At 42.0% G+C, this 26,727-nt stretch overlaps 1 protein-coding gene across 1 annotated transcript in view; it reads left to right on the forward strand.

Annotated features, from left to right (window-relative positions):
- The window catches only part of LOC133130198 (mineralocorticoid receptor-like), a 70,673-nt gene extending 43,946 nt beyond the window's left edge, over positions 1-26,727 (forward strand). Inside the window, exons 4-9 of the mRNA XM_061244575.1 lie at positions 7,567-7,683; positions 10,824-11,141; positions 12,845-12,989; positions 14,859-14,989; positions 22,562-22,719; positions 23,422-26,727. Of these exons, the coding sequence (XP_061100559.1) occupies positions 7,567-7,683; positions 10,824-11,141; positions 12,845-12,989; positions 14,859-14,989; positions 22,562-22,719; positions 23,422-23,577 (1,025 nt within the window). The 3' untranslated portion in view covers positions 23,578-26,727. The remainder of the gene's footprint in view (positions 1-7,566; positions 7,684-10,823; positions 11,142-12,844; positions 12,990-14,858; positions 14,990-22,561; positions 22,720-23,421) is intronic.

The raw sequence follows: 26,727 nt of genomic DNA on the forward strand, positions 1-26,727 counted from the left end.
GGAATAGAGCTTCCAACCCCATATTTCTGTTGTTTGTTTTTTTACCTTCAGAATATAGCTGGAGATTGTGTCTTTCACAGCATTTCACAGTCTTTTCTGGTGAAAAAAATTATTCACACATTTGTTTCATGTAGATTAAATTATGGTAGTGCCCTTTTCCCCTGGCCTTTAAAAGCACAGTATAGAAAGACTACTATCTGTCCAAAAATGGTGCTGCAAGACTGTTGACTAAAACAATGAAGACAGTTCATATTAGCCTGCACTTGCACTGGTATTGATTTTGAAAGTCCTTTACTTGTTTTTAAAGCCCTAAATGGCTTGGCACCAGAAACATTGCTGAACCTTCTGCAGCCCAACCAACCATGCTCTTTGATCTGCAGATGCTAGATTTCTCTGTATCCCAAAATTTCACTATACAGCTTCTTTCTCTGTCTACACTCAGTGAGCACTTTATTAGGTATCTATTAGACTTATTTTTTAGACTTATTAAGTCATCTGGTGCTGTAGCCTATCCACTTAAAGGTTTGACGCGTTGTGTGTTCTGAGATGCTGTTCTGCATACCACTGTTGCATGGTTATTGGTGTTACTGTCACCTTCCTGTCAGCTTCCACCAGTCTGGCTCTTCTCCTATGACCTCTCTTATTAACAATGCATTTCTACCGACAGAACTGCTGCTCACTGGATGTTTCTTGTTTTTCGCTCTATTCTCTGCAAACTCTAGAGACTGTTGTGCATAAAAATCCCAGGAGATGAGCTGAGATACTCAAATCACCCTGTAGGGCACCAACAATCATTTTATGGTCGACGTCACTTAGATCACATCTCTTCTCCATTCTCACATTTGTTCTGAAAAACAGCTGAACCTCTTGACCACATCTGTGTGCTTTTATGCATTTAGTTGCTGCCACATGATTGGCTGATTAAATATTTGCATTAACAAGCTGGTGTACAGGTCTATCTAATAAAGTGATCACTGAGTGTATATTTCTTGACCAAGCCTCATTGTTCTCTAGTAGGGAGTTCCTAGCCTCAGAAGTTGAGAAGTATAGGAGCTACAAAGTGAAGGTTGATAACTGGGAAACAGGAGTTTTGCTCATAATTCTCCATTGCCATACCTACACATTACAAAAACAAACAAAGCTAGAGAACACAGGTTTTTACAAGGCATTAACTGTTGTGTTGCCATAGATTGTACGTGTTAATTGCATTGGAATTCCAATTTACTGTTATATGCTTCCTACCTCTGTCTCCCTTGCAAAGTAGATCATTAATCTCAAGAGGTTAAATAAATCTGTAAATATGACCGGGAAAGCAGGAGCATGGTGAGGAGGTGAGGTAACTGGTAACAAGGTAGTATAACAGTTACAGAAGACAGAAGTGCGTGAAATTTACAGGTAGATGTGAGAGCTTTGATTCCAAGATAAAGCAGCGCTGTTATAATTTCAAACAGCCCAATGCTGAATGCTTTAAAATGTACTGAAATGCAATGCAATGTAAAGAAAGAGTCTTCACTGCTGTGCGATGCGTGTTGAACAATTGGTGTCCTTTATGTACTGATATACCTCAGCATATCCAGATAATGGGTTTTAGCAGTGAATGAATTTGCTTCAAACTGGGCTGTCCCTTCTTAATCAAAATCTAATGCAGCTCAGAACATGTTAAGCTCATGCTGTGTTGAGCAAAGCTGTTATCCATCTGAGAAATAACCTACGGTAGTTCAGAAAATCAAGGGAGTCATTTCAGAGACATGCAAAGCTCTTAGCTTTATCCTTACTTAATTTACCTTGCCCTGGTCACATGATCAAATTTGCCGTGCCTGTTCATGGGACATGGGCAAGATTAATCAGGTGTAATGGGTGAGCAAAGTCTTAATAAAGCCATCACGGCCCATGACATCAGCCATTTCATGTCTCCTTTGTGGAAGGTTTTTTTTTTAAATCAGAATTGTCTGACATCACAAACCATGGTGCATTTGATAGCACAGACCACAGTGCGTTTGATATCACAGACCACAGTGCATTTGATATCACAGACCACAGTGTGTTTGATATCACAGACCACAGTGTGTTTGATATCACAGACCACAGTGTGTTTGACATCACAGACCACAATGTGTTTCACAGCACAGACCACAGTGCATTTGATAGCACAGACCAGTGTGTTTGATTTCACTGACCACAGTGCATTTTACATCACAGACCACCGTGTGTTTGATAGCACAGACAACATTGTGTTTGCTATCACAGACCACACTGTGTTTGATAGCAGAGACCACATTGCGTTTGATATCTCAGACCACAGTGCGTTTGATATCACAGACCACAGTGTGTTTGATATCACAGAGGACAGTGTGTTTGATAGCACAGACCACAGTGGGTTTCATAACATAGATCACGGTGTGTTTGATAGTACAGACCACAGTGTGTTTGACAGTCATATTCAATTATTGTTCTGAAATTAAAGAAACATATGAACCATACTAAACTATATGCGTGTATTCTGGTTATAAATTGCATTTTTAGCTTATGAAAACCTTGCCATTTGCTCTGAGCTTTTCTTATTGTTTTCAAACAGGGCAGTCATTTCACCCCACAGGGCAGGCCATTGTTAAATGGAATTTGATCACTGCTAACCCAGTGTAGTGGTGGAATATGGCAGGGCATAAACAGAATGAACCCACTGTTCAACATTCAGCAGGTGAGGCAATAGAGCTAACATTTACCACATTTATCCAGAGGGACTTACTTTTTTTATATACAATCCATATATACAGTGTAAATACATAAATAATAGCCAACTTGATCACGAACACCAGAACAGAACATCACCTAGATTACAAAGCTATGACTTTTCAACCATTTTCTCTCATCAATCTACAATCTATCAGATCACAAATAGAAACGGTCAAGCCTGTGCAAGAAAGTGGTATTTAATTGTTTAATAGCCTTTGTGATCTTGCAGGATGAGGAAAGAAGATAACGTTGTTGTTAGCATATGAGCTGCATATCTAATGCATATACAGTAAATGCTTCTGTCTCCCATATCCAAAGAGCTTTGTGGGATCTGTGAAGATTATTAACCCAAAAGGGCCCCAAAAACTTAACTCTCCGCATTTTACCCATCTATCGTCACTCTATCACCATATTATTAAGCCAGCGTGCGTGATGCTCACACAGACACACATGCACACGCAAACATTCAGACACACAGTCACATTTACCCACACAAACACACACACAGGTGCTACACAGCTGGCCCCTGACAAGTTTATTTTGCATTAATACAGCTGGTGCTAAGAGCCATTAAATCTCCACCTCAGCAATTTAACACCGAAAAGACACACCATTTTTAGCCTGATGCACAGAAAACTGTGGACTGGCTGAAATGATTTATGTTGGCGGTTTGATGTTTGATTACATAAAACTGTATGCGAACATCAGTGGATCCATGGATGCAGCTGGTTTGAAGAGAGGCATTTAGGGTGAGGTGTTTACAACCTCAGAGGAAAACAGAAAAAACACGAATCTGCAGCATAAACAGCACAGTTTCCTTTAATGCCAAGCCAAGGTTTATATTTCTTTAACTGTTTTACCGCAGTTGTCTTGTTACCCCGGTTGTCACAGCTCATATTTTACTGAGTACTCCCAGTGAGAACACAGGAATGAGAGCTGCAAATGAATTAAAGAACCATACAGTAATGCAGTGCCTCATTTCCAAAATGGTCTGAAAAAGTTTGCGGGGAGAACAAAAGTGTGAGAACAAATTCTCGTTCCTGCGTTATAAAATAATGACGACAGCTCTTCTGCATTGTTTAGAGGACCAGCAAAGCCAGCTTCCCAGATCTCACACGCACCAGAGGGGATACTCCTCTCTGTGTAAAGGGGATTCAGGCTATCAGTTATTTGGAACTATTCAGAGGAGAGAATTGATGATTCTGCAGAGGCTGCTGGAGTTTGGAGCACAGAGCGAGGCCACGATTTATTGAATCATTGGACATGGTGCCATGACAGTTCCACTCTGAATTCTGAGCAACCTAAATTCACAAGTCTCATCAGTGTTCCAAAAAAATGTCTTCTTCCGAGATCCTTCACGGTCACTGACTGCGCTCAATATCCTGAGTGTGATGTCACTGGCTAAAAGGAGTCACCGATCTATTCAGTAACCAATCCATTCATTAACTTTCCTCTTGGATTGCGCTGAATCAATTTTCTTTAGCAACTTGGAGCTGTGGCCTGTATTGTAATTGTGGAATATCAAAATATTAAAATGAGTAAGTAACAGTTTGTTTCTTTGTTCACAAAATTTTAAAAGAAATAGTCGTTCAGTTGAGTGATTGAGCTTCTTTCCTTGCTTCTTTTAACCACTTTTGAACATTAAAATATTAGTAGGCTCTGGCCCGTCTGTGGTTTTAACGTTGCGTTAATACCATTATGTAATCGAGTTTAAAAGGCCTGTAGTGTTGGCTCAGAATTATTCACAGAACAGAAGTTGGAGGGGTGGGAGGCAAACAAGGATTCCAGAAACAAATCTCCGCAGTTTCTCAATCCATACGAAAGGTGCGTGATTAATCCCTGGAAAAGCCAGCTCTTATCAGTAAATGTCACTTTCTGTAAATGTTGGGGGGGGGGAAACCCCAGGCCCAGTGTGCAGAAGTTCCATGTTGGCTGAGAGTACAGTTTCTGACAATAATTAACGGGATGGAGTAGAGGGGGGAGGGGGTCTCTCAGCAGGCAGAGGGGCTGTGGGTTTGTCTCTGTTGACTCCAGTCGCATCGGTGCGCGGTGCTGCGCCCCGTTTCCTGTGCTACAGTTGAATGTTTTTTAGAGCAGGAAAAATGGCCTTATGTAACAGCCATGTGATTCAGCCCGAAATAGCGTCTGAGCTCTGACTGCTCCTCCTGCTGGCCCTCTGGCTCTTGCCAGACCTCCCGTCAGACAGACGGATGCAGCGTGCGCCTGTCCTGCCCGACAGCCTCGCGCGTTCTGCGGGCGTGGTCCGCGCGGAGAGGATTAACCGCGCCTCCGCTCCCGCTCGCCGCTGTTCTGTAGCCTCTCCGGAAAGATCTGTGTACAGTGCGCGGGACCCAGAGAGAGAGGGGAAGGAGAGAGAGAGAGAGAGAAAGTGAGAAGAGGCACACAGAGAGTGTGTGAGAGAGAGAGAAAGAGAGTGAGAGGAGGAGAGAAGAGCCGCACAGAGAGACAGAGAGAGAGAGAGAGTGTTTGAGGAAGTCCTGGACTCCCAGTGTTGAGAGGGTGTAGGCGGGCGGCTCGCTGTCCTGGGGTCAGTTCTGGCTCAGAGAGAGCGTGGGTGTGTGCTGCTCTGTCCTACAGAGATACAGGAAGGAGTGCATAGCGGGCCTGATATACTGCAAAAGCACGCTCTGTCAGACTTTCGGGTAGGTTCTGCTTTAAAGATTCTCAGGTTGTTACATTGGCCAGACCACAAGGCCAAACCCTCGTATCAATCATCCAACTGGTGAAGGCCTTTGGCCACAAAATGGAGGTGTGTGGTGGAGGGGTGGGGGTTAAACACTAGCCCTGAAACCTATTGTTCTCCAGCCGGCTTCCACTTGTTTTTTTCCGTTGCTGTTTTTATTATGCATCGCCCATCTGCAGCTGATTCTTTTTTTCTTAATTGGGTCTAACACTCCTATGCGCACATTATTAAAAAACGGGGAAAAACAGCAATCTCTCGTGTTTTGCAGCTTTTTTTAGGTCAAAACGATGTCCCCAAGTGGAATTTTGTTTTTGCCTTCTGTTGTTAATTAAGTTAATTAATCCATCTGCCTTTTTCCTGTCCATTTGAAAACTGCATCTGAAGGGCACAACGAGAATAATCCTTTATTATCGCATAATAAGCAATCTGTGAGTGGAGTTGTGCGACTGAGGCTCACTGAACACAACAAAATGAGCATAAGGGTCTGAAGAAAATGACAATGGTAAAAAATCTGAAATAATGAGGCTTTTGAAGATAAGACTTTATTATCTGCATATAAATATGTACTCTGTCTTTGAGAAGGCTAATATTTAATTTGTAATATTGTGCTTGTGCAGGTTGTATTTAATCACTGTATTAATAGTTAGAAACGATGCACAGAACCTTTGGTAATCAGAATTACGCACCGTGCTGCAGCCTTTCAGTTAGTTACGCTCAAACTCATTTCATGTGGAGAGAACAAAGACAATGCTATCACTTAAGGGAAACAATCATATTCAAAAAAACAATTACATAATAATGAGTCTGTCACTGGTGGGTGAACTTATTAAAATCACCAAAATTGGCAAGCTTGAAAATCACAAAAGACAATTGCTAACAGGTTCAAGACAATTCTGCATTCACAGATAGCCTAAGCGTTTGTTTGTGGGTCATGTCTGCAATACATATCTTTAATGTTATTGAGAAGGTCTTCCATTGTATTTGTATTGCATTGTATTGTAATTGTGGGTTAAAGTATATTGATTTTTAGCCCACAGTGTTGAATAATAATTTCAAAATGTGTTTAAAGAGCATCTATGGTTGTTTATATCAATTTGATGAAAGCAACACACCAGGATACAATATATTAAATATAGTGTTTATGGTAATGCTTGAAAGGCAAAATTTACCTTAATCTATTGTTGCACTTTTTCCTGTTCCTTTGCCAGGAAGATGAAAATGGATGTGACAGGGACCATTTCAACGGAAATTTCAATACATTACATGGATAGATAGCTTACGAGTAGCCAGTCAGGATAGTGAACAGCGACACATCCCGCCGCACAATAAAATGTTTAGTGTTAATTCAACTCTAACAGAGTTTATACGAGTCCACTAGGAATGAAATGTGCCCAATCATAGAAAAATGTACTACACCAGACTTGATTTAACACTGAACATTTTACTGTGCTGTCAGAAGTGCTTTCATTATGGAGCCAATACATTGCTGCAGTAAAACACAGCTTTCTAGACTGGTGAAGGATACAACTGGAGGCCCTCTGTAGTTCACAGGATGCATTTTAGTAGCGCTAATAAGATACTCAGGAATAGGTGTGGGATCGGAATGATACCTACAGTAAAGAGAACAATACACAGACTGTTTAAACAGACGATTTCAATGGCTATAATTTCATATTTTTCATACTGCCTAAGGTGTTGTGCTATCTAGATCTTTCACAAGTGAGGGTGAGATCCCCCTTTAAGAAAAGAGAGGCATTTTCTTCTTAAAGGGTGTGAATATTGCAGACAGAGTCGTATACAAAAGTACAATGAAATCAAATGTTTATGAAAAGTGTGGGGATATCATTGCCTGTAACAGAGAAGATAATGTGATAATGAGAAAAGTGATGCCACACACTAAATGCCCAAATCATTAAAATAGCACGTTAGCCCCAATATTTGCTCTAGCATTGTACCTACACTACGAATATGAAACAGTATGAATGCTGCATCTACAGTACAGTATGAGTGCTCATCAGCAGTAATATGCAGTATTCTGATCGCACACCAGCTCTGTTTTGCTGTGTACATTAGGTCATGTCGCTGACTTTGTTTCCTTTAAAGCTAAATGTCCTCCTGTTTCCTCGCAGGTCAGCATAACTACCTTTGTGCCGGGAGGAATGACTGCATCATTGACAAAATCCGGAGGAAGAACTGCCCGGCTTGTCGAGTGCGCAAGTGTCTCCAGGCCGGGATGAACCTTGGAGGTATGGGAACACACAACTGCCAGAGGGAAAAACCTTTTAAATATCCTCAACCGTGGTCCTGGAGAGCCACGGGGTGTCCACAGCCTTGTTGGTACTCAGCTCTTCATTGATCCATTAAAGTGGCTGTTGAGCAGTCAGCTTCAACAGGTTTCTTTCGGTGTAGATTGTTGTCAATTTTAAGGTGAAAACAAAAACCAGCACACCCTGTGTACTGTACTGTAGCTTAAATGTGTCCTTGGATCTAGCGTTTGTGAAAATCACAATCTAATGCTACATTTCTCTGTAAATGATCACCAGTTGTGGCATGGATACATGCTTTCTGATACACAGCTATTTTCATTATTGGAAAATCAGCAAAATGATACACAGAGGAAGAATTGCGCACAGCTCTGATAAAATACTGATCTGGTTTTGTATTCGCCTCCATTGGCTTTATTTTTGGCATTGCCTCTCCCCAAGTTTTTTTGCAGCATACAATTGAAGCCATTCACACAAAAACAGAAAGCAGCTGAGAAGTTACCATAAAACTGAGGCCAAAAGAGATGGCATGGAAACCAACATTTTCGACATAATGCATGCGAGCTTGTTGTGGTAAGACAGTACAGTAGGCAGAGGTGACGCCTTACGTAGGCGTGTACAGTACTCTGCAGTGCGGCTTCTGTGTTGCATCGCTGCTGAGGGACGCTGGGAAGGTTGACCGAGAGAGCCCTGCTGACAGACGCACCTGTGCAGAATACCTGATCAGCCCCTGAAGCTGGTGCCTGAAGCCCAGAGTTTGAGCTGTGCCCAAGGTTACAGTTACCTCAGTCTGCGCCAGGCCATTTCTGCAGGGCCACAAGCATCTGCTCACGTCTATTTCACACCAGCTGAACAATAGAGGGTAGGCATATAATAACGCTAATACAGCCTTTGGTTAATTCACTCTGGTTTTTCTGTTTTAAGAGCAACCTTGTGTTATAAAATGGATCCCTGACATAAACAGTGTATTCATATAGTGCCTCTATGAATATGACTCTTCAGTCAGTGGTTGCGGTATCAGAGGGCTAAAACTATGTTTTGTTATCAAATAGCGATGTCAGAAACCATTGAAAATCTAAAATTTGAACTGTGAGCAGTTACTGAAGTATTATCACACAGTTTGGCAGTTCAGCTGAGTCATAGCCTGACAAGTCTTTAACCTGTCTAGCATTGCATTTTACCTCTCTGTGAGATGCCAACACTGATTCCTCAAACAAAAGCAAGCATGGCATGAGTGTTTGTCATGAGTATCCCTAGAAACACATTTGCGTTTCTGGATTGGTGAAAAGAAACGCTAGCCAATGTTATTTTTAAGGTTTAAGTAATTTTATTTATTGTTGTTTTATGTCTTTCTAATTATATAAAAAAATGTGTGGCTTTACTTTTGATTGCTGTAGAGGTACACTTTACAAATCTGTGAATAATGCAATGTTAAGCATATTTGTCTCCAAGGAAACCAATTTGGTAATGGAATTTATTCAACATCTGTTTTTTTCTGTATTTAGCATACTGTGAGGATTTCTTAGAGCACATTATTTACATTTTTGAAAAAAGTAATCTTACAGTTCAAAGGAGAGGTACGTTTTGGCAGAAATCCAATTTAATCAGTTTTGATATTCTAACTTTTCTTTGTTTGTTTTAACACATCCTCACCAACTATATACAAATTTTAATGCAAGGTAAAAAAAAGTGTAATATATTTTCAAATAAGGTTATAACCAACAGTACATTACTTCTAGAATTTAGACATGCAGTATATTATATGTATACAATGCTTTCAATATAATCATGGCATACAGTGAATATATTATTTGAAGGTGAGGTAAATAATTGAATGTTAAAAAACCAATACTAATGGCTGACATGGAAGAATTACAGATTGTCTTGACAGCAACCATACCACCATATCCCCTTCTCTCTGATCGCAGGGACTAAGAAGGCTTAGGGTCAGGGTTACTGCTGCAGATTGTTAGGCCAGTAGGGGGTCAGTCTTCCTTCTGGACAAAGCAGAAAACCAAAATCTTAATGTAGTGACTTAATGTGGGTCACTGTTGTGTCATTTTCTTGTGCCTTTATTTCAGGTCCTGACTTACTGTGGTCATTAAAGACCCAATGGCAATTACTACAAAGAGTATGACGTTCCTTCAGTCCTGGCCCATCTAATCATCCCCTGTTTTAATAGGCTTAATAAGCTTGATAATCCATCCCTCTCCATCTTAGAATGGATGCTGAGCGTTGTGCTGAATAAATGCCTCGCATCCACGCCCTGAGTTCCACGCGTAAGAATACATAATGAGCAGAACTGGCTGTGCAGCCCATTGGGGTCAGCGGATAGCCTGGTGGCTAAGGTGCTTGAGTGGGTCCTGGAAGGTTGGCTGAAACTCCAGTGTAACCACAGTACGATGTTTGCAGCTGTTGGGCCCTTGAGCTAGGCCCTTAACCCCACATTACTCCAAGAGGGAGTGGCCCCACTTTAGCCTAATCAACTGTAAGTTCCTTTGGTCTGTTAAATAACTGTAATGTATCTGGGCTCACAATTTACCTAAAGTCTAGAGAGTATCCAGCAGTGTAACAAACCTGGGCTTGTGTCTCTATCTCTGCTGCCGCTATTACATTAGTGGTGGTTGCAGTGAGCTTCCCTCCTTAAAAGCCTTTTGAGTTCATGAGATGAAAGGCTCAACACACTATTATCATCATTTCTGGCTCTTGAAAGTGAGAAGAATTGTGCTGAAATTTCCTTTTTTTTTTTTCTTTAATGGGCTACACAGTCGTTTGGTCTCAGCAGATTGGACGTTCTATGTCAGAGATCATCTTTTTTTCCCCCGGGCAATTAACTGAACAATTGGTGTTGCTGATTGGCCAGACTGTCTTCATCCCTGACTCCCAGGTGAAGGGAGGGTGGAAAACCAGCAGTTCTCAGCCCTCGATTTCTGGTCTACTGTAGGTCCTTGTACGCAGCCTGCAGTCTAGTGGCTAAGGTACATGACTGGGGCCCGGAAGGTTGGTGGTTCATTCCCCGCCACAATAAGGATTGTCCCCTGCTTAGTCTTATCAACTGTATCCATGGCTTTGGATGAAAGTGTCAGCAGTCAAATGATTATTATTTTTATTGTGCTTTGCAGCCCGGAAGTCAAAGAAACTGGGGAAGCTGAAAGTGCTGAGTGAGGACGGGTCCCTGCAGAGCTCCAAGGATGGCCAGATGTGCCTGGCCTCGGAGAAGGAACTGAGTGCCGCTGGGGCCCTGGTGCCTGGGATGGGCGGCATGACGCCGTACCTCTCCCCGTCCATCTGCAGCGTCCTGGAGCTCATCGAGCCTGAGGTGGTGTACGCCGGCTACGACAACACCCAGCCAGACACCACCGACCACCTCCTCTCCAGCCTCAACCAGCTCGCCGGCAAGCAGATGATCCGAGTGGTCAAGTGGGCCAAAGTACTACCAGGTCGGCGGGTCAATTCGTACCGCTGTAGTGTGCGCATGTTGTCATATGGTCGAGCTGCTGCGTTTTTTGAGCCAGGAGCTCCACACAGCCGGAGATACGAGTAGCCCGCTAAGCTAATGTCCTCAGCCAAGGCAATGAATCATAGTCGTATTGCTGCTCCAGGAATGACATCATATTCTATAGTGGATGGCACATCCTCATTGACATTCTGCTACAGCCTACTCATGTTCATTGAAGTTTCTTAGTGACAAAGCCCGGCTCTCTGAAAACCTTACATTCACATTCAAAATATTAAACCAGTGGTAAATATATTGACATCTTTTTTTAAACATTGAAAGTTATTGGAACACATACATGTAGGCATAGGACAATTACACTATGCAGTTAAAAAAACTGTCAGCTGCTATGATAACAGCATGTGAATGTCAGTGTTGCATGTCTGATTTTTGTTTCCTGTGGCTAACAGCGAGCTAGTTATCAAATAAATGAATGTTCATTGAATTTTTTTGTTAGATCCATATTTCTTTCCAGCAAGTTGTGGTTCCACCTTTTAACTGTATGGCTTGTTAATATCCAATTTCAGAATGTGTAATAAGTTTGGAGAATAATGTTAAGGAGAGTGTTGCATGGGGCAATGGCTCACCTACGTTTTTATGTTTAATACTTTTTGAGCGGTTGCAGGTTCTGTTCAGGCGTATAAATAGAATATTAGGTGAACAGCAGGCCAGAATACATATTTCTGACTTTGAAAGCACCACGTCATCACCATTAATTCATTTCAGTCCTCTCAGAGGAATTTTATAATAATTTATTTAACCTCAACAGTAGAATGTGTAAAAAGGCTCATTGGGGAAGTACCTGTGATGTAGCTCTGTAGCTTTAAGTCTGTCCTGGAAATGCTTGTCACTTTCACTGCCTAGCATTTTTAACTCTTTCTTTGGTATTGTGTTGGTTTCATTCCATCCTCTCGTCTTGTGTTTATTAAAGTCTGCCTTTTCCAAGAAGCAAGGATTTTTCAAAAAGGGGCAAAAATACACGTACAATACAAGTACATGTTCTCATAGCTGTACGGTATGAAACTGATAGAATAGCATGTTGACATTGTGCTGAACACGGTGTAATTGTAGTTGTCAAATTACTGCAAACATCTTAGCCCTTCCTGCCCTGACTGAGTGTAGCAAATGTGATAAAGCATTTTATGACTTGAAAGAGTATTCGAGGTACAGACAGGTAGAAGGACAGGGCAGGAGCAGTAGATGGAACCTACGAGGGAATCATGGCCTTATGACTTACTGCTGCAGTTAAAATTTGAAAGGGTAAACACAGATTAGAATATTTCTGGCCATGTGCCAGTGTATATAGTGTGTACTTTTGTGTGTATGTATGTGTGTGTGTGAAGGAGAGAGAGAGTGTGTGTGTGTACTTTTGCCTGTGTGCACGTTTGTCTGGATGTGCACACATTTGTGTGTGTGTGTGTGTGTGTGTGTGTGCATGTGTACATGTGTGCATACTGTACAGTATACCTTGTGCATTTGTCGTTGTGTGTGTCATTAGCAGGGAACCCTATGCATGTTCTTCTTTCTCCTCCATTAAGTAGAAGAACGTCGCTGTGTCACCACACGCTTTCCCCCTCACCCTCCCCCACCCCCACCTCTGGACTCATCTCTCCCTGCCCCCGCTCACGTCTGCCTGTCCTCCTCCAGGTTTCCGGGCCCTCCCCATCGAGGATCAGATCACCCTGATCCAGTACTCCTGGATGTGTCTGTCATCCTTCGCCCTCAGCTGGAGATCCTACAAGCACACCAACGGACAGATGCTTTACTTTGCCCCGGATCTCATTTTCAACGAGTAAGTGGCAAGAAGCACCACTATTTCACCTCTTCTGGAAAACAATGTTTTCAGTCAGTCAGGCATTTAGAGTGATATAGGTCAATATTTATGTTTTATTAGATTTAGTGTTTAAAGTAACATTAATGACAATGTGTTGGTCTGCTTTGACAGGATCATTCAGAATGAGGGAGAATACTGCAAAGCTAATGCTCCTAGGAATCTTACTTTTGTTTTCTCAGCGAGGAAGTTTGTGTCATCATAGCAGGCTCATTGTTCCTGAATGGACCCTCTTCCAACAGGAAGTGCTTGCACACATTGGCATCGTTCCTCAATCTTTTGTGTGTGTGTGTGTGTGTGTCTGTGTCTGTGTCTGTATGTGTGTGATCAAAGTAGAAATAAAAGGAAATGGAGCAAGTAATCTGCTGTAATGTATTTGGAGAGGAAGAGCATTGGGGAGGTGTGCGACAGTGTTATGTGTGAGTGCTGCAACATGTGCCATGTGTCTGTGCTGAGCAAATGAGGAAGTAACAGGAACAAGAAGACTCTGCCCCCTGCAGGTCACTTAACTATACTGCGCCACAACAAATGCAGTGTGAGTGTTTAATTAACTGAACTGAAGGGAGCCTGAAGCAGTGTGTCATAACAGACGATTCTGAGTGGAGGCAGCGAATTTGGTGAATTTTTACGTTTGATTTTACATTTCTTCTTTTGGGAATATGTTCAAATCATAACATTTATTTGTGCTAATAGCAACACACAAAAATGATTATATGTCAAGTTCAAGTTTTGCATATTTTGATCATTTGGCATATTGTTTGGGTAGCATTGTTATATATTCAAGAGTTACATTGACAATATAGCAATCAGTGTAGCATCATACTGTATATAACAGCAGGAAGGAGTATCGAATAAAGTTTTATCTTGGTGGTTATGGGTAGTTCCTGGAAAATGTTGTTAACGATGAAAACATGAACAGCCCTTTCTAAATTGTCTTGTTTATGCTTTGTGAGGTTATTATCGAGCCTTTCAGTAATTCATTTCTTTACTGATTAAGGCCATCATATCATGAAATGTTTTTGTTTTATTTCATTATTATTTGTGAATAGCTCAAAATGTTGTTTTTTTGTGGTTTTCGAGTTATGCTGTTAATTCTAAAAATGCAGCTCTGTCCAAATTGCTACTGTGACCCTCATGCGGTTGTAGCAACTGATGCAGAAAGACAGATTTTTCTGCCCCATTTCTCAAATATCCCATAATGGTGTTCAACAACTATACACCAGAATGGGGGTGTCCTTTGACTCAACATTTGATGAACAGGACCTGTGTGTCACACCTGTTCTGCTATTAAAGAGGGAAAACTACTTAAGTCCAGAAGTCTCTCTCTAAGAGAGAAACAGTCTGCGTATTATCTGTCTTAGAGTGAGATAGTCTGTACTATCTGTGAGACTGAGACAGTCTGTACTATCTGTGTGAGATTGAGACAGGCTGTGTACTGTCTGTCTGAGAGTGAGACAGGCTGTGTACTGTCTGTCTTCGTGAGACATAAAGCTTGTGGACTGTCAAATTCTCTTCCATTGCAGCGTCTGCTCTGATGTGGTTTGTGGCGTAAGATGTAAGCTTGAGCTTTTTCCCAGGAGGCTTGCGTTTGATTTGTTTGTGGTTGTCATTGAGGGGGATTCCCGAGCTACAGGGCCAAACCCAAGCAGTCCCCTGCCCGCGTAGCATCTGTTTGACAGGTTTCCATATAGCGTGTGTCATACACAGCTTCCCACTGACTCTTCCCTGCTGTTGTCCTGTTGTGTTTTTGTCTGTGAGATGTTTGAGTTTTCTGGTGCGATGCAGAATGTGTTGATGGAAGGAGTTAACGTTCCTGGCTTCCTCCCGCAGGCAGCGCATGAAGCAGTCGGCCATGTACGAGCTGTGCGTGGGCATGCGGCAGGTGAGCCAGGAGTTTGTGCGCCTGCAGCTGACCTACGAGGAGTTTCTGTCCATGAAAGTTCTGCTGCTCCTCAGCACAAGTGAGTGAACGTATACACAGCCGCATGCACATGCATGCGCAAACACACACGCGCGCATGCACACTCACACACTGAAGAAAGAGGACATAGAGCTGTACACTCAAGTGTATGCAGACATACACACACACGCGTGCGCGCACATACACACTCACACTCACACACTGAGGAAAGAGGACTCAAGTACATACAGACACACACGCACACACACACACGCACACACACGCGTGCAGGCACATACACACACACACACACACTCCAGAATGAGGACATGGAGTTATACTCATTTTTGCACTCACACAGACATATGCACACACACGCACACACACACACTTATGCACACTTCAGAATGAGGACATTGAGCTATACTCATTTGTACACACACACACGCACACATGCACCCACACACCTGCCCACATACTCCCACACATGCATGCACATGCACGCACACACACAGTGAAGAATGAGGACTTATCACTTGCTTCCCTTATGACCAGGACACTCATTGCCTCTCAAACTCTACCTAATCCAGGTAATACCCCCCTCATAATTAAGCGATCAGTACGCTTTTCGCCTGACAGGTAGATACTTGTGAAAATAAAGACATCCGATGGCCACCAGCTGTACAGGATCAAATGACTCAGAGGAGGAAACAAAAAATAAGAGCTTAAATAGTTTGTTCTCATATTGAGGAAATGTCTCGACAGGAAAGGGAGAGATATGTTGTGAACATGGCCCTGTATACGGCACTGAGAATAACAGATTAACAGTATGTTCCTATTTTAAATTATGGTTTTTTGTTTATACAATAATTGGATGATTGAAGTGACTGGATCGATGAACATGAGCGAGTTCTGTAAAATGGCCGTTTTGTGTAAGATGGAAAATAACAAGAATGTTACCTGGTAACAGAAAAAACACAGAAAGAAGGATTCTGAAAGAGGAAGAGTCTCGGTGAGAGACATTTAGAGAAGGGAGAGGTGTTCTGTGACTCAGTCAGTTTGGATGACTTACTGTATGTGATTTATAGAGATATTTATCAAAGCTATCAGGTCCTGGACAGAACATGCTTGCTTTCTGTTTTCCAGCGTGCTGTAAATATGTGTGGGGCTACATGTGCCCGTAATTACTAAAGAAAACATACATTTTCTGTCTTCATTATGATCTTTGGCTTTAGTGATTGCTGATTTTGAATGATTTTGAACACAGTGATATTTCATCATATATCACCAACTTGGGCAGGTAGGCATTAATGTATATACAGTTTGAGGCAAATATTAGACTTCGTACTACAAGCTCCATTTCAGAATTACTCGCTTGAAAGCGCTTCAAGTGCGTGCCAATTTACGCTGCTGTGCTTATAATGGCAAGGTGATAGACCTTGAGCAGTGTGATACCAATTATCATTTCTTTTTGACAAACCTTTTATACACCCATTTTCCTTTCCGCCACATTGCACATTGGAATGCCTAGTCGTGATCACCGCACGGCGCTGCGGTACAGTGCGTTAGCGCTGGGTTACTGCACGGTTACAGGACCTGATGCAGGAAAGGCACGGGCACACAGTGGAGCGGAGCAGTCAGTAATATGGTGGACGCTGCCCTGCTGACTGCAAATCTCCATCCTTATATGCCACCTCACCCCACAGCCTCGGGCAGGGTCAGGAGTTCTGCGAAAGGGATAGGGGATTTTTTCGTTATTATATGCATATAATTATAACAGTATTTTTACTTATGCTGTACGTGTGAAGGGAGGGTCAGCTGCTGTGGGTGGATGTGTCTACAGTATCTGTGTGTTTCTGTGTGTGTGCGCGTGTGTTTGTGTGTGTGTGTGCAGGTGTGCGCGTGTGTTTCTGTGTGTTTGTGCATGCATGTGTTTGTGTGTGCATGTGTGCGCGTGTTTCTGTGTTTGTGTGTGTGCATGTGTGCGCGTGTGTTTCTGTGTGTGTGTGCGTGTGTGTGTGTGTGCGTGTGTGTTTCTGTGTGTGTGCGCGCATGTGTTTCTGTGTGTGTGCATGTGTGCGTTTGTGTGTGTTTGTGTGTGCATGTGTGCGCGTGTTTCTGTGTGTGTGTGCGTGTGTGTTTCTGTGTGTGTGCATGCGTGTGTTTGTGTGTGTGTGTTCATGCATGTGTGCGCATGTGTTTCTGTGTTTCTGTGTGTGTGTGCAGGTGTGTGTGTGTGCGTGTGTATGTGTGTGTGTGTGAGAGAGAAGCTATTATTGCCATTCCTATTTGACCTTGGCTAATGTTTCAGGTTGCCAGAGCTGGCTCCTGTAAGGTGTGACCTTGCCTCTGTTGGAAGTATTGACCTGTTGAGTTCTCATTCCCCTGCTCCAAAGCAAGGAGCCACTCAGCTGCGCAAGCCTGCGTTTAGCAGCTTTGAGAGAGCCTGTGCTTTGCTTTTACTCCACGGTCCTACTGTAATGTAAAGGAAAGGCAGGCCGGCCCCTGTTCATTATCATGGGTGCTTGTATGAATATACCTTTCTTCACTCCCAACATTCTCCTTATTTATAGGTACTGTAGTTGAGTTTCCTGATATGCAGTTAGAAAATCAGTAAAAATCTGTCATCTTCACACATTATCAGAGGGCATTCATGAAATTATTATACATTAACCATGTCGGCCATATTTTATGTCGTATGATGACTTTGGAAGCGAAAAACAAGAAACTGATTTGCCAGTAAATGAGATGAACTTAGAGGGGATGATTAGGTGGCCAGATTGGGAGTTTGACCAGTATGCTGCTCCTCTTAACACCCCGCTTCAATGAGTGCTCTGAGCCATAATTACCAAAGTGAGTCGGGACCTTGCATTTGAATCTCATTTTTAAAACTGTGCAGAATGTCTCCATCATTGCTCTGGGGGTCTGGCTATTCTGCCTGATAACAGCTACCTGAGCTTCCCAGGAGGTCTCCAATCCACCACACACACACTGTTATAGGAGGTCTCCAATCCAGCACACACACTGTTATAGGAGGTCTCCAATCAACCACACACACACTGTTACAGGAGGTCTCCAATCCACCACACACACAGTTATAGGAGGTCTCCAATCCACCACACACACACTGTTACAGGAGGTCTCCAATCCACCACACACACAGTTATAGGAGGTCTCCAATCCACCACACACGTACTGTTATAGGAGGTCTCCAATCCACCACACACACATACAGTTACAGGAGGTCTCCAATCCACCACACACACGCTGTTACACACACATACACCCATGCATGCACCCACACACACATGCACGGATACACACATACTGTTACACACACACACACACACACAATTGACCACATACGAATTGTTTGATGACAAAAAATGGAAATAAAACATTAATCAAAAAAGCCAGAAAATGAAACAATTTATATGTTTAATAGCTATTTTGAAAGAACAATTTCAATATCGCAATGGCAATAATTCAGATATTTTCCCCATTTACTGTGAAGCACTGCAATACCATGGTGCACTTCATTATGATATATTTACAGTACTTTCCATTTCAGTAATATAATTTGCCTTGAAGTATTGTTGTGCATGTTCAAGGATAAAAAAAGACTTTCAAATGATTTCTACCATTTTATTTTCATTTGCAGTATTAATGGGTTTCATTCAGACATGTTGACCTTGCATTCCCTTTTCTTCTCATCTTGTTGACCTTTGACCCGGGAGATCCCTGTGTCCTCTCTCACTCAGGGGCAGATTAAACGGCTGCAGTGTCAGTGTCTTCACTTTAGACCGACTGTTTGGTTTTCCTGCTCTGAAAATGACACAGTGGGATTTCTGTGGAGGCAGCCAAGTGCTCTCTGTGGCGTGGAGAGGGGGGTGGCAAGGTTACAAGAGGCCAGCTCTGCTTAGTGCTGCATGGGTGTAATGCAAGTTCTCCAACAGATAAGTGTGTTGACATGGGGAGGGTGATGCTGCTAAGTGCTAGCCCAACCACCTGCCATTAAATGACATGAATCAGAAACTACTTTATCCCTTCAGGCATGAGAAGAGCATCTTTGCTGAAGGGAACAAGCAATTAAATTGAACATGCAACCTCTCAGTTTACATGCAATTTTCATATTGTCCTGAAAAATGATTCAGCTGTATGAACAGCTCAAGTCCTGAGGCGGTCATGTGTAAGAACCTACAGTTTATGGAAGTTAATGAGGATGAATACTTACATCTCCATTCTTGGGTTAACCAAACATGTTAAATATTATTACATTTCAAGGAGGGAGGGGTGAGTTACCAAGCCAGCCAGTTATGCAATTATGCAAAACTTATTATCTCATTGCATGGTAGACATGCTTACCCAAATACCTACTGTGCACTACATTGCCAGTTGAATTCTGTTTAATTTGTATAGGATTTTTTTTACAGAGACACTGGCAGAAATATACTTCATATATAATATACTAAATATGCAGGGAATAGGGAAGATGGAATCATTGTCATTTTAACCAGCCGGTCAATCAGTCAAAAAACCTAATCACCAAGTCAGTTGAATTTGACTGGAATTTGTCTTTACAATTGCTTGAGGAGTATTATTCATATCATAAAACACCATGCACATTATGTATTTATTTGGCTGGATATTCAGTGAAAAGTTCAGGTGCCTTTCTGCAGGGTCCAGCGGCTCACTGGAGAACCCACCCGGCATCCTTCTGGGGACCGCGGTGTCACGCTGCCCCTGCCGCGCTGCTACCTGCAGGGAGCCGCATTCCCACGACTCCAATTACCCAGCCGTAACGGCGCGCTTTCCGCAGCGCCAGCCTGCCACTAATGAGCCCTATGTAGGTCACAGGGGGGAGGAGCCTAAAACTGACGTGTCACTGTTTGTCACGCCACATCACCTCTGACTCACTCTGGTCTTTACCTAATGCAATTACAATTTTTTTTTTTATTAGGACATGACTTCAGACACACGGCTAATCGTTTGTGCGGGTCGTGTGCAACTTTTAATTTATTATTCATTATCTGTAGGTAATTTGTAAGTTATGTGTGGTGTTATATCAAGTTAATGTGAACTGAGCAAATTACTCTACCCCACTCTACTACTCCCCACGACAATCCAATCTTTTCTCAACTCTCCTCTGATCCAATCCACTCCCCTCAGTATACTAAAACCAGAGGTGTGGGTGTGCCAATTCTGCAATTTTGCTCAAACCTTATATATTCAGTAGAGTACATGCACCCAAAAAGTTGAAATTGCGGTTTGTGTCAATTTTGGAGTGTCATATTATTTTTTTTTCTATATTTGATGGCTTGCTACATCAGCACCAGTCTTAACCATTTTAGTTAAGAACAGCCACAAGGAAAATGAAGTTAAGATCATTTACTCAAAAATTATGCAATGCCAAAGTTGGGTCTGGCCGGAAAATGAGCAAAAAGTGTTGCATATTCAACCAAGTAGTTGGTATAATAAGCCTAATTATGTACAACGCATTTAATTGTTACTTCTGTGTTTTGGCATGTTTTGATAATTTCCAATGGCGTAAGCTAAAAAATAGTAGGGCCCAAATGTTTCCTTTAAACAAATTGATCTCAACTCGTTTTCATTCATTTCTCTTGAAAGAAAAGCAGGCGAACGATAGGACTAATGTAACACACAGCTTCTTCGTATTGAACCCTAAATTAAATTCATCATTGTATTCATTTTATCCATATAAATAGAGTGGTCAAAAAAGACCACTCTATTATCATAACCAGCAATAAGAAAATATGTGCTTCAAGATTATTTAGGCTACAATCTATGCAGATCTTTTCCACACCAGTCTATTTTCTGAGTGTGAGTGCGAGTCTACATGGCACACAAAACTGCCTGGGGGAGCTGGCTATATCTGATGGTGTTGAGCATTGTGAACGAATCATTGTAGTGATACTCAATTCTCCACCTCTGTCATGTGGTATATTTCATTTACAAAACACTGCTGTAATAACCTCAACCTCAGCATCACCTTTTTCACACATGACAAAGCCGCAGATGCTAAACGAGAAGTAATTTTTTACAAAACCAGAACAGAATTTGAATTCTGAAAACTATTTCCGTCATGTTACGATTATTGCTTGCGATTTCTTGTTTAATTTGATTTACGACGTAGCCAGCTGCCACCCTCAACTACTGCATGGTGCTGTGAGTAAGAGCAGCTGTAACTGATGTGATAAACAGGCAGCTGGCAGACCTGACTCTGTCCCATTCCCTAGCAAGGCACTAAAGTCATGCCAGTCCTGCACTAAACACATACTTTTGAAAAGCAGTGCAGTGCCAACATGGGGATATTGTTTTTTATGTGAGGTAAACATGAATAACTTATGATTAATTATAACACACACACACACACACACACCCTTATGACCCACTGAAAAATCTCAACTCCTGTTAACATCTCACAGGTTTCTAACCATGCCATTGATGAAGACATACTGTACATTACACATTTAAGCTCAAAATACTCTAAAAATATCATATTAAATTAACACAGGTGTAATCCGGCATGCATCTTTCCAGATGATTCAGCTGCCGAATGTCATTTAACATTCTGGCTGAGTTCCCGGCCTGTCGTTCCCCTCAGACCGATGGGGGACATTGAGATCTCTCCTCAGGACATTTGGTGCCACCGATTCACTGCCTGCTGTGCCTGAGTTCCGGGGGCCTCCTGAGGAGGCCTCCATCTTAATTGAATTCAGTTTTAATGCTCTCTCCAAAAAACCTGTGACACCTTGTTCTCTTCAGGAGGAGCTAGCTGTTACCCAAAAGAAAACGTAACCATGGATGCCCACACTCACTTTTCTGTTTTCAAAGCATCATTCTGATGGTTCCAATGTATTGATCTGACCACATCTCTGTTGCCCATGAGTTTTTGTTAAGTGTGCCTAATTGTTACCATATTATGTATGGTTTTATTTAAATTATGCTAAATAATACTTGGACTTGCAGTCACTGTTTTCATTTTGTCAACATGGCGTCACTGAATGCAAAACATTTAAGAGATTTAAGGAGACTGTCACAGCATACATTTTAGTTGATCATGCGCATTAGTGAAGGAGTTGTGTGTATCAATACATTTTCACATATTTCTCCCTCGCACATATGGATTACATATAAACCTTTTATGCTATTTCTCTGGGCACCTACTATATGATGTAATCAGTGTATTATAATGAAAGACTCAAGGTGGTCATTTCGAATATTAGCTAGAACATTGGTGGCTGCAGCGGACACCTTTTTCTTGGAAACACACTGATGTCTCTCGAATGTGGCAGTGCAGTATAACAGTGAGGGAACTGGGCTTTTAAGTCACAGTTTGATTCCCAGAAGGGGGCACCCCGGCTATATCTGGGGACAAGGCAGTTAATCGGAATTGTTTCAGTATAAATGGACGGTATGTAAAAAAATAATTTAAAAAGTCACTTGTGTAAGTTGCTTTGGATAATAGAATCTGCCTGAATGGAAATGCAAATGCTTGCAGCCAATACACCTTGGTGTGGTTTTTATTGTTATTGCTGTGATAATGAGTATGTGCATATTTGTACCAGGCCATTTAGGTGTCCCTTAGTAAAACATGCATCTGATTACACAGTTCCCAAGGAGGGTCTGAAGAACCAGCCAGCGTTCGAGGAGATGAGGGTGAACTACATCAAGGAGCTGCGCCGGTCAGTGGCCAAGGCCACAAGCACATCCGGCCAGACCTGGCACCGTTTCTTCCAGCTGACCAAACTACTGGACGCCATGCATGACGTAAGTTATCAGCGGCTATCAGGAGATAGCAGTCAGTCTGAGAGCCACTTTGTCATTGGCATTTTGAAAGAACAGCATTTCCTCATATGAGTTATCAGGAAATTCTGGTTTAGGGTCATTGGGGTTACTGTATATGTACTGTATATTAATAAGGTATGTAGCATGCTACCATACAATGACTTAGTTACTTGACTTACTTCATCCCAGTGAGACATAAGGCTACAGTGAATTTTCTCCACACTCCTTGGCAGCTTGTTGCGCCTCTCCCCACGTCAGGTTCATCTTGGCCAGCTCTTTGGTCTGTGTTCGACGCCAGGTGGTTTTGGGCCTTCCAGGTTTTCTTTTCCCAGGTGGAGTCCATCGCAGAAAAACTCTTGGGATCCGGTCCTGTTCCATCCTTAATACATGTCCCAGCCATCTCAGGACGTCTGTGTGTGATTTCTTTTGAACTGTTCCAGCTCCCAGTTTTATTGTACAGTTGCTGATTGGATATTTTGTTTGGAAAAAGATGTTGCATATACGCCGGAGGCATCCATTGCGGAAGGCTGGAGGTATGGGTTGGAAACATTAGGAACTTGTACAGTAATACTGCTCCGTCCCAGGCTTGCTATTATAAGCACACATAAGCACCAGGGTCAGCGAGTTTAGAGGTAGTGGAATAGGACACACTGTTCAGGCCTGAAAGGTGTCTTTTCTCTGCAGCTGGTGGGGAACCTTCTGGATTTCTGCTTCTACACCTTCCGCGAGTCCCAGGCGCTGAAGGTGGAGTTTCCCGAGATGCTGGTGGAGATCATCAGTGATCAAATCCCAAAGGTGGAGTCGGGCTTGACCCACGCCCTCTACTTTCACAAACAGTGACAGGGTGGAGCACCAAGAGGACCCTGTCGTAACATGCCGCGCCACCGGCCACGCCCCGGAAGAGCGCTCTCGTGTCTCGTGCCCGGACAGCCAACTGAGAAGAGCGTTTGGGAGGAGACCTCCCCCTGACTCCAAAGACCATGGAAACGTTTTGACGGATAGAAAGCCATACGTTTGTTTGGTTTGTCAACCGCAAACATTCAAAATGCACACACATGCACGTGCACACACACACACACACACACACACACTCATCTATTAAGTCACCCTGGAAACGGGCGTGTAGTCTGAAGTTCTATTGTACAGCTGGCAAACATTGCTTTTGCAGTACATTAGTCTCAAAAGTCCGTGCTTCAGAAATGATTTAATAGGAAGCCTTCTGTGGCACTTTAACGAGAGAATACAGGATGCAAAGCTAACAACAATAACATCTGAGCATTTCCCAAGGGCTACAAGAGTATTAATAAAAAAGACACGCGCACACACACAAGCACACGCATACACACGGCCGCACATGCACACACATGCACACACACACACTTAATTTATGAGCGAAGTGCAACAAGCAAGCTTTTACTGATATGCAAAACCTAGGAATATTTACGCATATGAGGCAAATCATTTAAAAAAAGAAACGGAACATTCCGGCAACAGCAGGACGGGGAGGTGGGAGTAAAGATGTCTTCTAATTAGAACATTCACAGCAAGAGATGGAGAGTTACACAAATGTGTGTGCTGCGAATGTACCATGGTGCAAACATCCATAATCACAAACTAGGACAACAAAAGTAAAAACAGATGCAAAACTCAGCTCTGTCTGAACTATGAAATTCAACCGGGTCCATTTCTTACAGCAGGATATGTGACTGTGCTATAATTCATCTCTGTGACGCCGTGTGCTTACTACAGCTATTTGTTTTAGCTGTTTGTATTCATGGAGTCAATTGCTCATTTATTCGAAATCAGCGCTTTCTGAAGCAGAAACAGACTGCTTTGAGGTTCCAGCAATGTGAAGGCAACATTTCTAAAAGTGCTTAGATTTTTTAAAAATATGTTCTGACAACATTTTATAACAAGTCGCTGAGCTTCTTAAAGCTAAGCAGAAGTGACACATGCAAATGTGCATATATTGTGTTGTTCAGCAATTGCCATAACATTTATGAAATTACAAGTATCGACAGAAACTCAAATAATTTGTACAATTGTAATGTTACATTACATCAATGAAATAACAGCTGTAGATATCTGCAGATATCTGTAAGCGGCCTCATTTACAACAATGCTTTCAAAGACACTGTAAAACTGAATCTTATTATACATGTTAAAACATTTTCTTTTTTGGAAACCAATATTTCACCCACCTTCAGTGTTTATTTACAGTTTTTACATTTTATGTCCAATTGGTTGAATTCTACTGTTACAGCCTGTCCATCCAATGAGTACACCCATGTGAATTATTATTATGTTTTTTGTATACAATAGATTTTCCAGACTCCACCTCCACTGAGTCTTAACTGTCCAATGGGGAAACCCCCAGACTGTTAGGTCACCATGTTTCCTTCAGAAGTTGGAGGAGGGGGAAGTGTGTCAACGGAGGGCTTCTTTAGAGCTCTTTTTCAGGACATTTCTTTTTCTTTACAATGGGATTAGATCGATCCCACTGCCAACCGTAGATTTGCACAGAAAATGAAATGTGATTATTGAGACATAGGTATTGCTTTAATGTGATGTTTATGTATAAACATGATTGGGTATGTGTGTGGAATAGGGGGTGGGGGTGGGGTATACCACGTTGCATTGTGGGCCCTGGTCAGAGTGAAAGAGGAAACACAATTATGATGGTGTACAAATGAGCATGTCTGTTGGCTCTCATGGATTCACTTTCTTTTTGTTCTTTTATATATTGGTGTGTGTATAAATTGTGAAGGACATGAAATTAGTTGTAAAGATGGTTTTGTTGTTTATTTTCCTTTTTTTATATATAAATATATAAATGAGAATAAATGTAAGTGGTTCATAGCAAGAATGGGAAAGTATTTTTGAAAGAATTCTATTTTGCTGGAAAAAAAAAATATTTAAGTACTTTGAATAAAAACTTTTTTTTGTAAAGTGAAATGTTTATGCATGCACACAGAAAGAGATGTTTACAGTGTAGTGAAGGGAACATGTGCCTTTTTAACTGATATGTTTTACCATTTTGCAGTATCTGTTGTAAATACCACAGTGAGTCATTATGTTGAGTAAAATAAGAGTTTCCTCTTTACCTGTGTTGTTAAAATAACTGAAGTTTGTGTGTCTCCCACTAATGCCAGTATTCCAGCGAGTTGGTCAGTTTGTGGAGGTGATGCAGGAGCCATCAGGAATGTTTTGGTAATGAGAATGAATGTACAAACTATTGTGACTGACACCAAACTACCTGAATGTTAGCGTAACTTTTATTTGTGTTCATGTAACCTAAAGGTTTTTGTATTATTTTGTATGCTCTGAATTTCATTTCAATATGGCTGTCTCAAAATTTGCCATATCAGAATGGCTTTTCAGTTTTACCGGTAGACGCCGGTGCAGTGTATTGATAAAATTTGCAGCAGGTGTAATGTTTTCACCTTAATGAAAGCGATTTTCGCGCTTGTTCCCACTCTAATATCTTACACTAGATTCAGCTACAGCCAAACGGTGGCCGACCTGCAAGCATAGAGATCCGATTCAAAGATCAAATTTCAGAATTTCCGAAGGAGCAGATGTCACCGTGCAACCGTTTGTGCAAGTGTGCCATATGACCAGTCTTATAAATACTCTATAAGGAGTCTACAGGAATGTAGGAGCAGAAGAGTTCATCTCACTGTCAGCTGGGTCTCCATAGGCTGTCCGTGGAACATCACTCAACCTTTTTAATTGGAATGTAGACTCTTAAATAATGCATTTTCTCCCTTTCTCGCATTAGTTCACCCGCTCTGCAGTGCGTCAGTAGGACTGGCCTGAGGAATATAGCACTTTGTTTCACAAAGACAGCGATCTGCTGAGACTCAGCCCAGTTCATCCTGTTTCCAACAACTTCTTGGATTCTGTATAATAAAATAAATATGGCAACTGATGATTATTAACTCCAACTCAACTTCTCAGTACTTCATAAGAATAAAAAAAAAAAAGTAA

The sequence above is a fragment of the Conger conger genome, chromosome 6 (genome assembly GCF_963514075.1).
Source record: "Conger conger chromosome 6, fConCon1.1, whole genome shotgun sequence".
NCBI lineage: Eukaryota > Metazoa > Chordata > Actinopteri > Anguilliformes > Congridae > Conger > Conger conger.